This window comes from Morus notabilis, unplaced genomic scaffold (genome assembly GCF_000414095.1).
Source record: "Morus notabilis unplaced genomic scaffold, ASM41409v2 Scaffold17, whole genome shotgun sequence".
Taxonomy (NCBI): domain Eukaryota; kingdom Viridiplantae; phylum Streptophyta; class Magnoliopsida; order Rosales; family Moraceae; genus Morus; species Morus notabilis.
Genome location: NW_010357427.1, coordinates 48,584 through 59,866, shown reverse-complemented (window position 1 = coordinate 59,866; position 11,283 = coordinate 48,584). Strand labels below are relative to the sequence as shown.

Here is an 11,283-nt window from a genome sequence, read left to right as displayed (position 1 = left end):
GCCACCACATTGCAACGTATCCATATTCAGCACTAAATTTGACACCAAAAATAAAATAATACTTGAGAATGATTACCCAAATGCTAGAATTTAGCGTTGGTATATTAATTTAACATTGCATTGAAGATGCTTCTAAAATCAGCTTCAATGCAAATGCACATTTAACATCAAAAATAACTTTGCACTTTGAGAACAAGTTTTCTACTCAAATGTTAAAATTTAATATTGGTACACTAAGGGTCCGTTTAGTTCGTTAATTCGAGTTTTTAATTCGAGTTGAGATGTGCCTTTATGTAAGAGTTTTTTACTGTAGCAAAAAATTAGATGTGACTGTTTCTGAGAGCTTTTTACTGCAACAAAACTCGAATTCTAAACTTGAATCGGTGAAATAAACAAGGCCTAACTTAGTATTGCATGAGAGATACTCAACATAAAAGTTTCCATATTCTCAAACTAGTGTATGACTATTGAAGCTTACAGAAAATTAAAATCTCAATAAGTTTCTAATCTTAGGACGGCGTTCACTAAACCGTAAAGGAATGTAATGGAAAAGGTAATTAGATTGAAAATAAAAGTAAAGTAATAAGATTAAGGGTCATTAATTCCCTTTTATATGTTTACTTGACTATTAAATAGTGTAATGAGAAACAACCACATTCACTTTCTTATGTTTACTAAAATTAGGAATAGTAATGTTATGAATGTAATTACTAAAATATTCTTTTATACAACTAAATAAGCATTGAATGTATAATAATTTGTTAAGGGTAGATAAATAAATTTAGTATTCATTCCCTTTAACAAAGAATCAATACTAAAAGGAGTGTAAAAATTAATATTTCATTTTTTTCATTCCTTATATTGTGCGGTGCTCACTAACCATTTCTTACTTTCTATTTTCATTTGATGTAAAGTAAACATACCATTAATGCAGCGTTATGAAAACCTAAGGAACATAAGTAAATATTTGGGAAGAGGGAAAAAAATACAATAATAATAAAAAAAAGAGTTTGATAGAGAAAAACAACCATTAGAGTGAGGAATGGGTTGTTTTGTCCCAATTATCATTAATGAGAAGCTCTAGTTTTGGACTTTTTTGTGACTTAATGATATTGGTGGATGTTTTGAGCATAAACAAACGAATACTCAACTCAAGGGGTGGGGTTGAGTTCAGCAACCAAAAAATATAGTGGCAAGCAAGAAAGCAAGAAAGCAAGATAGCAAGAAAAGGATGGAAGGAGATAAAAAAGTTCATTTGCTTTCCTTGTTGTCTCTTCCACATTATAAACCCAGGTTGGTAATCTTTATAGATGATATAAAAATCATATCCAAGCGAAAAAGAAAAAAGAAAAAGTTAATTAAATTTAGGGATAAATCTGGGATTAAATTTACTAAAAAGAATTGCAAGAGAGAAAAGTCTTAGTTTTTTTTTTCTCTTTAATTTTAATTTAAACTCTAAAAAGTATAGTTTTATCATTTCTGCATAATGGGCATCTATCAATCATCAAGAATTCATAAACTAATGACTGAAAAAAAGATATTATCTTTTACAAACTTATTAGCTTATTAGCTTACCCTTTTTCCTTGTTTTGTTTTCTGCAAATATTCTTCGGTTTTGTGTTGGGCTTTTGCTTTGCTTTATTTTCTAGCCACTGCCCAAAGAATAAATTTTTGTGTGCAAAAAATCCAGGGCCTCCTCTCCTCTCTCTCCAACTACAAGAGCCTTTTGGAAAACGAATGAATTTGACCTGCTCTGCTCGGATTCTCTCTGCTCTCAAAAGATTTCCTTCTTTTGTCCTTGTCTTTGCCTCTCCTTTTCATTGATGCCACCATGCCTCTCTCTCTCTCTCTCTCTCTCTCTCTCTCTCTCTCTCCCTTTTTGAGTTTCTAGCTAGGTGGTTTTAGGCGCAGTAGTACTAGTACGTTTTAGCTGGTGTACACAATACTTTTTTTTTTTTTTTTTAACTAAGTGACGCATATTCACACGTTTTATTCCCTTTTCGCACTACCCATTTGGTTATAAATAGGCTTTCTCATTCTGTGTTCTCTTCATTGCATACCCTTTTCTTCTCTCGCATTGCAAATAGGGGGGCTGTTTAGTTCAGTTTACCGGAAGGCCAAGATGAGTTATGCGCATTCTAACATGGGTTCTGGTTTGTTTCTCTACCTCTTTTCCTTTTGGTCTTAAAGTTTATATTATTATCTTACAATACATCTTATGGACTTGGATTCCATTTAAAAGGTCAGCCTATTAAGTAGCCTAGTCCAATATCCTTATGAAATAGCGTTGACTCGTATGATGGAACAGTTCATATGTATGTGCGTGGAAAAGGGTCATTTTCTTAGTCGCCTCCTAGGCAGTGTTTTTTTTTTTTTTTTTTTTTTTTTTCATTAAATATTTTTCTTTTGGAACTTCAGGTAGTAGAACCGCTAGGAGGACAATTGAGTTTGGAAGAACTCATGTGGTGAAGCCCAAAGGGCAGCATCAAGCAACTATAATATGGCTACACGGGCTCAATGATAATGGCTCAAGGTATTGTTGCTCTTTTCTCATTGTAGTACTACTTTACGTTAAGAAGGTATTATTGTCATTCAGTTTCCAAAAGATAATAACAAATAAATACCTTGTATTTTTTTGAAATGCTACACTCCATCTTCGAAATGTCAATATGTATTCCCTAATTTTACAAATCGTATTAAAACCTTTTAACACGAACACACAGTTTCTAGGGAGGTTTTTAACATGATATGTAAAACATAGGGATAGGTGTTGAATTCCTAAAACCATAAGGAGGAACGCAGAATATCTATAAAACACGGGAGAGACTTTTGTTATTAACCCTTTTAGGAATCCTCTTGTGTGTAAACACGAAATCTTGGTCCGGATGCTTTTCACATTCGGCAACTTGTGAGGTAAATGTATAGTTCTGAATTGTTAAAGAAACAGTTTCTGATAGAGTTCATCTTAACATAAAAAGTAACCGAGCATGATCCAAGTATAAGAGAATCAAATCATTTACTTTATTTCTTTGTGTGAACTTTATTGTGAGATGGGTAGGTAAGAACTCAAAAATTAATAATAATTGTCGTATTTGATGTTATATTCCCTGACTTGACACCAAGAGTTGATGCTCTTGCATTCTTTTCTTTTTGTTTTCAAGTACATGTCCTGTCTTGTGAGGAGGGATTTTGTGCTTTGAGAGATAAGAAAATGAAACGAGTTTGAGAATGTCAACATCTTTGCATGCTCTATAGTCTATAGTGGCGGGTCCATAAGATAAACTTTCCATGTTGAGCTTCCTTTCATGGAGATTCTCATTCAAAAGAAAGAAAAGAAAAAGAAAATTGTAGGGCAGAGAACAGTGCTCGTAAATTTATGCATAGTTCGATTTTTTTTTTTTTTTTTCCTTTTTTCATTTCTTGTGTGATTAGATGCTAAGCTTAATTTTTCCTGCTGAACAAGATATGACCTTCGATGAAGAATATATTTTTCTTATATAGTAAGCTGTGATTTTCTATTGGTAGATCCCCAATTTTCTTTATGGTAAATACATAAACTGGTTACCTGTTTTTTTTTTTTTTTTAGTTCTTTTTGTTATTGAGTATTTACAAATGACAACAGATTTGTGGTTTTCTGCTACAAATTATGTGGTTCCTATGTTTACTGTTACATACCAATAGATATTAGCTGAAGAATAATGTTTACAGTTTAAAGTCAAAGGCAGGCATGTTGTCTCATTTTCTCTTCCATTTTTTTGCAGCTCATCTCAGCTCTTGGAAAGTCTTCCTCTCCCTAACGTAAGTTTATATCTGTTCTCTCAACTACATTCAAAAGGTTAAAGAAATTGTTTTCTTTTTCTCTCGTAAGTTACTTCCTCTGACACGTTTATGAGTGTATTTTCAACTATGTTGCAGATCAAGTGGATATGTCCAACTGCTCCTACCCGTCCTGTTGCATCGCTTGGTGGTTTTTCTTGTACTGCATGTGAGCTTAACCACCTTTTGCAGTTCTGATAGACTAGTTCATTTTCTAATTAATGTCCTGTATACTTTTTTTTGATCTTATAAAACACTTTTGAGGAGAATTAAGAATCCTGCATATGCTTCTGACATTCCTATCAGGGTTTGATGTGGGTGAGCTTTCGGAAGATGTTCCAGATGATTGGGAGGGTTTAGATGCTTCGGCAGCACATATTGCAAACTTGTTATCAACTGAGCCACCTGATGGTACTCACTAACTCACATAGGCAAATTCAACATCAACATGAGAACATAGATTACTTGCTTGGTTATTCCTTTCATTTATTGTATAACAAGGTCTTATAAAAATAAAATTAAAAAAAAAAGTAAGAAACACTTTATATTCATACTGAGATACAGACCATGTTAGTTCTCACCTTGTTCTGGTTTTTTCATTTAGCTTTGCGTATTTTTCTTGAGAAGCATTTAGTTTGAGGCAGTGCCTATGCCTTGTGTTGTGTCCAACTGTCAATCAGTCTGATTAAAGAAACCTTCATCGTTAAGACACTTTTTGGAAACAGTTAAAGTTGGCATTGGAGGCTTCAGTATGGGTGCTGCTATGGCTCTTTATTCTGCAACTTGTTTTGCTTTGGGACGATACGGAAATGGAAACCCTTACCCCGTCAACTTAAGGGCAGTCATTGGTCTAAGTGGCTGGCTTCCAGGATCAAGGTATGACTTGATGCAGAAGGCTTCTTAAACCACGTTCTTCCTTATAGCCTTCTTACTTACATATAGTAATTGCTTTATGAATGCTTGAAGAGATAATTTGATAACTTGTTTCATCTATTGTTATATGACTATTCAAGTTTAGACAGATGGACCACTACTCTCTATTCATGTATTTCTACAGAGTAGAAATTGACTTGAATAGGGGAATTCTGTCTAGGGGCGTTCCATATTTAATGGTCAATGGTTACTGTCATGCAGGATCTTGAGGAATAAAATAGAAGGGTCACATGAGGCTGTGAGACGTGCTGCTTCATTACCTATTTTTCTTTGTCATGGAAGCTGTACGTAATATACCTCTTATATACTATTTTGCTCACGGTTTTATCATGACTATATTGATATATGACACTAAAATCTTATGAAGAGCTAGTTGCAGACAAGTATTTTAAACCATTCATTTGTGAAGACTTCACAAATTGGTTTGGCAAGTGCACTGACTTTGTTATTTTTATTGTAGGCGATGATGTAGTTCCGTACACGTACGGCGAGAAATCAGCTCACTGCTTGAGTTCTGCCGGATTTCGATACCTTACGTTGAAATCGTTTGACGGGTAACTACTCCTTTCTTCGTTTTTATCCTTCTTTTTTAGTATAAAAAGAGCAAGTAAGCAAATAAGAATTGATGAGACAGAAGCAGTTTTTTCTGAAGTGTTTCGTTCAAACTATGCAGGCTTGGCCATTTCACAATCCCAAGAGAAATGAATGAAGTTTGCAATTGGCTGATTGCAAGGCTGGGGCTTGAGGGGTCTCGCTAATATTTTTGTCAGAATTTGTAGTCGGAGATAATGAAGGAATAAAAATAGGTTTCAAATAATAACACATATTATGTACAAGTAGCCACCCTACAGGGCTGAAGGCATGAGCTAGATGCTATATAGGTTACAATAAAGTTTTACTTGCGTTCTTGTTTTTGTTCCACTTTGTAGAAACTAGATGTTAATTATTCTTAATCTTAGATTTATTTGGCTATTTGTTAATGTGATATTTATCTAGTTGGAAAACTTTTTTTTTTTTTTTTTTTGATAAGTAGTTCGAAAACATTAGTCTCTGCAGATTATCTCCCTTCCTAGCTGATAATGAATTAGATTACGACGTTTTGAATTTGAATTATTTAGTTATCAATTAAGATATGCTTAATCTTTAGTATTTAAATTGAAATTTTAAATTATGTTTATCTATTAGGATTATTTGAAATTATAAAGTTGTGAAAGTGGTGATCCCGACTTATTATGGCTATAATATAATTTGAATATTTTTATTAATGGCTCACATATTGTAAGACTTATCTGATCTTATCAATTCATAATTCTTTTCAAATAAATCATGAATTTGTCTAAGACGGTATTAAAGATCTCAATGAAAACTTACAGCGGCTTGCCAAATAAAAACTACGAAAAAAATAGGCATTACTAACGTAACATCTACGGTTAGATTTTAAAAAACACAGGCTATGCTTTTGGTGACGAAAACTTAAAAAAAAAAAAAAAAAAAAAAGGACGGAATTAAGACTGACACGTATCAAACTAAACATATTAAGCACAAAAAACATTTTATGATTTCTTCAAGAAACTAGGAGATTCCTGATCAGCCGAAAGGACTGGCTGAGATGATTCTTGATTTCATTAGTATCGTTGGAGTTTCTTTGATCAACGTCACTGTCAAAAACACATGATAAAATATTAAGAAAACAATAAATAATAATAAATTAATGAACAAATAAAGTTAAGGAAAATGAAGACATGTTTGATACACCGTATAAACACTTCATATTGTATTATTTAATAATAATATAATGTTTGGTGACATTTATACATCGTATAATTTAATACGAGATTCAAAATTAATACAATACGAAGTTTGATATTTAATATGAAAAAAATCTATGTATTAGACTGTATTATGCAATTTAACTTAAAATACCATATTGAAAACGTATAAAATATTTCACAAATATCAAGGCTCGGGGTTGGCTTTTAGGACCGACGTTAGGGTCAAGTTTCAGGACCGGAGTGATGTTGGGTTTATATTTTCTAAAAATTATATTTTGACCCCTAAATTATTTTTAAAAAATTATATTTATGACCCATCAATTTTCAAAATTATATTTTAAACCCTCAACTTTTTCAAAATTATATTTTCACCCCTACTTTTTAAAAATTACAATTTGACCCCAATTTTCAAAAAATTTTGTAAAAAGACCCCCATATGGCAACTCTACTTTCTCCCATGCTTCCTCCAAATGTTGGGTTCGGATCAAAATTAGAGTCGAATTAGGTTATGATTATACATAATTTTGCTTTATTACAAACTAATACGTAAATAAATTACAATAGTAAAAATAATATAATGTTTAATAAAATCACCAACCAAACACTGTATTGTAAAAAATTTATATAATACAATACGATACGATATGATACAATACAGTGCACCAAACATACCCTAAAGAATTACCTTCTTTGATAGGGTGATGAGAAGACGAATTGATTGTTTTGAGAGGCAAAACCTCTCAGAACATAACGTAGTGGCAACAGAGAAAAATCGCCTACATAGTTGAAGAAACTAGGAGATTCCTGATAAACCAAAGAACTGGCTGGGATGATTTCTTGAATTTGTTTTATGTCATTGGAGTTTCCTTGATCAACATCACTGTCACAAAACACATGATAAAATATTAAAAAATGATAATAATAAATTAATGAAGGAATAAAGTTTGGGAAAATAATTAGAATTTCCTTCTTTCAGAGGGTGATGAGAAGACGAATTGATTGTTTTGGGAGGCTGATTAACATGAAACATAACATTGTGGCAACGGAGAAAGATCACTTGCATAATTGAAGAAACTAGGAGATTCCTTATTAACAACAACAACAAGCCTTAATTCTAACTTAATTAAAGTCGGCTATATAAATTTCACTTTTCCACGTAGCTATGTGAGATTCCTGATTAACATGGAAAAAAAACCCATTGAAAATACGCTTTTATAAAACTCTGGCAGGAGAGAAACAAAAGTTATAGAAAAATGCTTAAGAGCACCACTAGTGTTAAAAACCACCATCTAATAAAAAGTGGGATACGATTTGTGAGTTTACGTTGCGAGACTTACTTTCTATTAGATTTGTTGGAAAAATGGCTTGTTAAGTCATTTTAAGGGCCCATTTTGAGGCCCATAGTCGGATGGGGCCTAATAGGTTTTGAGACGGGTCTCGATGGATTTGCGTTCTCCGTCGCGAGGAGATCAAAATCGAGTATTCATACACTCAAAATGATTTTTGGGTGAATGAGAAATTGATGGTCTAAGTATGGTACGAGCTTACTTTTGCAATTTTTTGTTTTGCTTCAGCTATGTCTTTCCAGCCGTTTGGCCAGCATTAATGGTGATTAAGGAGGCATAATGAGACTTGATGAAGGGAAACACCGAATTAGGTTTATGGAGAGCTTAATGACTTCGGTTTTATCATAAAAAAATCTGAACCTTGTAAGCTTTGTGGCCAGATTCATCATGGGATATCAAAACGTTTTGCTCCATTATTTTGCAGAGTGATGGCTGGTTTTAATCACCATTATTTCGGGAATAAATCTGGGTCATTACACCATAATGTCATGGTGTAACACCCAGATTTTGCAGGCTATATAAGGGCCATCCTCCACATGAACAAGACACTCATTCTTCCAGAATTCTTCTTCTCTTCTCTTACTTCTGTTCTGTCCCCGTGTTATTGTGCTTTGTCTTCTTGTAGTTCGGTTTTGGTGATAGAGGAAAGATAAGGAATAAAGTTTGGGAAAATAATTAGAATTTCCTTCTTTCAAAGGGTGATGAGAAGACGAATTGATTGTTTTGGGAGGCTGATTAACATGAAACATAACATTGTGGCAACGGAGAAAGATCACTTGCATAGTTGAAGAAACTAGGAGATTCCTGATTAACAACAACAACAAGCCTTAATCCTAACTTAATTGAGATCGGTTATATAAATTTCACTTTTCCACGTAGCGTTGTCGTTGTATCCTGGGAGACGGACGTCCAACGTAACCTCAAGCACACGCCGGAGGGGACGAATCTGTTTTAAGGAAAACGTGGTCCACGTGCTTCGACATCCTTGCAATTTCCAATTCCGAGTTTGGTAGAAAGGTTCAATTTACAATTGTATGTATTTTGGTTTTGTTATTTCTTAACTTGTTCCTCTTTTGTATTATCCATACTATTTCGGCTAATAAGATTAAGTATCACCGATACCTTATAGCATTCCTCAAAGTTACATGGTTGGCTTACTTGAGATGACGGTGGTGGCGGGTTACGATTTGGTTCCGGCAAAGAGTCCATATTGCTGAGAAGAAGAAACTCGTGAAAGAAAGATTTGGCGCAGAAAAGGTTTATGGAGGAATGGTTATGGCCGACGAATCAATGATAATTATGACAAAATTATCTCGTAACTTTAATATAAATACATAAGAAAATTATCACTGTTTTGTAATACATCTCGAAACAATTTTTAATGGAATTATCTCGTAGTGTTTCTTCTTTCTGAGAATTATCTCTTTTTTCTTTTTAGAATTATCTCCAAATTTCCTCAAAAAAGAAAAAAGAAATTATCTCCAAATATTGACAATTTGAAAAAGAAATAAATAGTTTAGACGTTAAAAAAAAAAAATCTATAACAAAGAGAGTTGTTGTCCTTTAAGATTTTGTGGAACAAACTGTAGCATTCTGTTAAGTTTTAACTGAAATTACATAACTTTTTTTTAGTAGAGAAAGTATCTAAAAATAGATACATGGACGTGGGAAGAAATCCAATCATTAATGTCTTTTTCTATCTAAAGAAGGAGTAAGAATAAATCATGTGATGTTAAAAAAATAACATAAAAGATTTATTTAATTGTCTGGAAAAAGAAATAAGACATGATTAAGATTAAAGATCATAAAATTGTTGGAGGCATCAAGCTGAACCTGAAAAATTGAGAATTATAAATAAAGGAACAGAAAAGATAAATCATAATCAATATAAACAAAGAGTAAGAAAGATTGACTTATTTGAATAAAGAAAAAAAATTCCAATCAGTTGAATAATAAAACTGACACCATCAAAGAAGCGTTGGAATGTTAAATTCTATTAAGGTGATTGTTGTTTAGCTGAGAGAGGAAGTAAAAGAAAGTTGTTTGGACGTTCCCTACAAAACTCCATATCTCCATATTCAGAGAAAACGTAAAAAAAGAAAATATATTATTTTATAAAGTATCATGAAACTACGTTTAAAGAGAACCATTTTTAATTTTATTTTTATTAAAAAAATTTGAGTAATACAGAAAATTGTTTCAGTAAGCACGGTTTGAGAAGAATTGAAAAATTTAGACAAATATTTTATAAAGGAAATTCAATAGGATTTTGGACGTCAAATTCTAACAAAAACTCAATAGTAGGTACTGTTAAAACTCCTAATAAAGAAGATTATTTAACTCTTACAAGAAGAGACTGATGCTCTTTTTTAAGAGATTGTAATATATAGTTATTAGAAGATGATAATATTGGGCAAAGTAAATGAATCAAAATATCATAGGTAATAGAAAATTGTTTCATTAAAATAACTATAAAAATTTAAAAATATATAAAATAGTGCAAATAGCTAAAATAATCCGTTTTTTATTTTTTAGTAGTAAAGTAATCTGTTATTATTTCTACCATATGTTAGCAAACCCCGTAGAACACACACACACACACACACATATATATATATATATTATATAAAATGAGTTCCATTAAAATATGAGTAATTTTATTGAAAGAGAAATCAAAGTAAAAAAAAAATATTCAAATAACAATAACGACAACCGTAAAATATAATCTACGTTTGGATAGTTATAAGATAAGATATGAATAACCATAAGTAACCGTTTTGAAAAGGAAAACAAATTTAAGAGGAAATATACTGAGTAAGAAGAGCAAGATTCTGAAAAGAATATAAAACAGAGAGAAAGAGTAACAAAAAATCACAAAAAAAAAAAAAAAAAGATGATTTATGATTACACAAAACAAGAAAACTGATCCGAAAAGGTTGATATTGCACTATGCAATACCGATTTATAATCCAAATGTGAAAAAGCATTAATAATGGCTATCAAAATGTATAACAATTGAATAGATAGAAACCAAATAAAAACAAGTGAATTAACTTAGATATAATGATTAACAGAGAAACTATCAATGATAACAAAAAAAACAATTACCAACAACAAGAGCTCTCTCTAATCAATTTAGATACAAAAACAGAAGAAAAATGAAAGATCTGACCTTGAAATAGAAAGAATGAGCATGGAGGTAATGCTTCTGACCGCCACAAAACTTCCATGGCCATTCATTGCCAATCTCCGAAGAAACATTCATCCATTGTTTGAGCACAATAAGGAGAAGAAGAAATTTGGTTGAGAAGAAATTTGCCAAGAGTATTTTACACATTGCCCTTGAACTCGTAGAGTTTTGGTAATTTGCCCCCTCAATTTCTAGTTTCGGTAATTTACCATCCAACCTACATACA

At 32.1% G+C, this 11,283-nt stretch overlaps 1 protein-coding gene across 1 annotated transcript; it reads left to right on the top strand.

Moving 5' to 3' along the window:
• Nucleotides 1-1,627: 1,627 nt before the first annotated feature.
• On the top strand, nucleotides 1,628-5,713 carry LOC21388615 (acyl-protein thioesterase 2). Its single transcript, XM_010089957.2, has 9 exons — nucleotides 1,628-2,153; nucleotides 2,419-2,533; nucleotides 3,762-3,798; nucleotides 3,916-3,985; nucleotides 4,123-4,227; nucleotides 4,542-4,692; nucleotides 4,951-5,033; nucleotides 5,210-5,303; nucleotides 5,423-5,713. Exons 1-9 carry the CDS (start codon nucleotides 2,123-2,125, stop codon nucleotides 5,505-5,507), a joined length of 771 nt encoding a protein of 256 aa, XP_010088259.1. The 5' UTR covers nucleotides 1,628-2,122; the 3' UTR covers nucleotides 5,508-5,713.
• The last annotated feature ends 5,570 nt before the right edge of the window (nucleotides 5,714-11,283 follow it).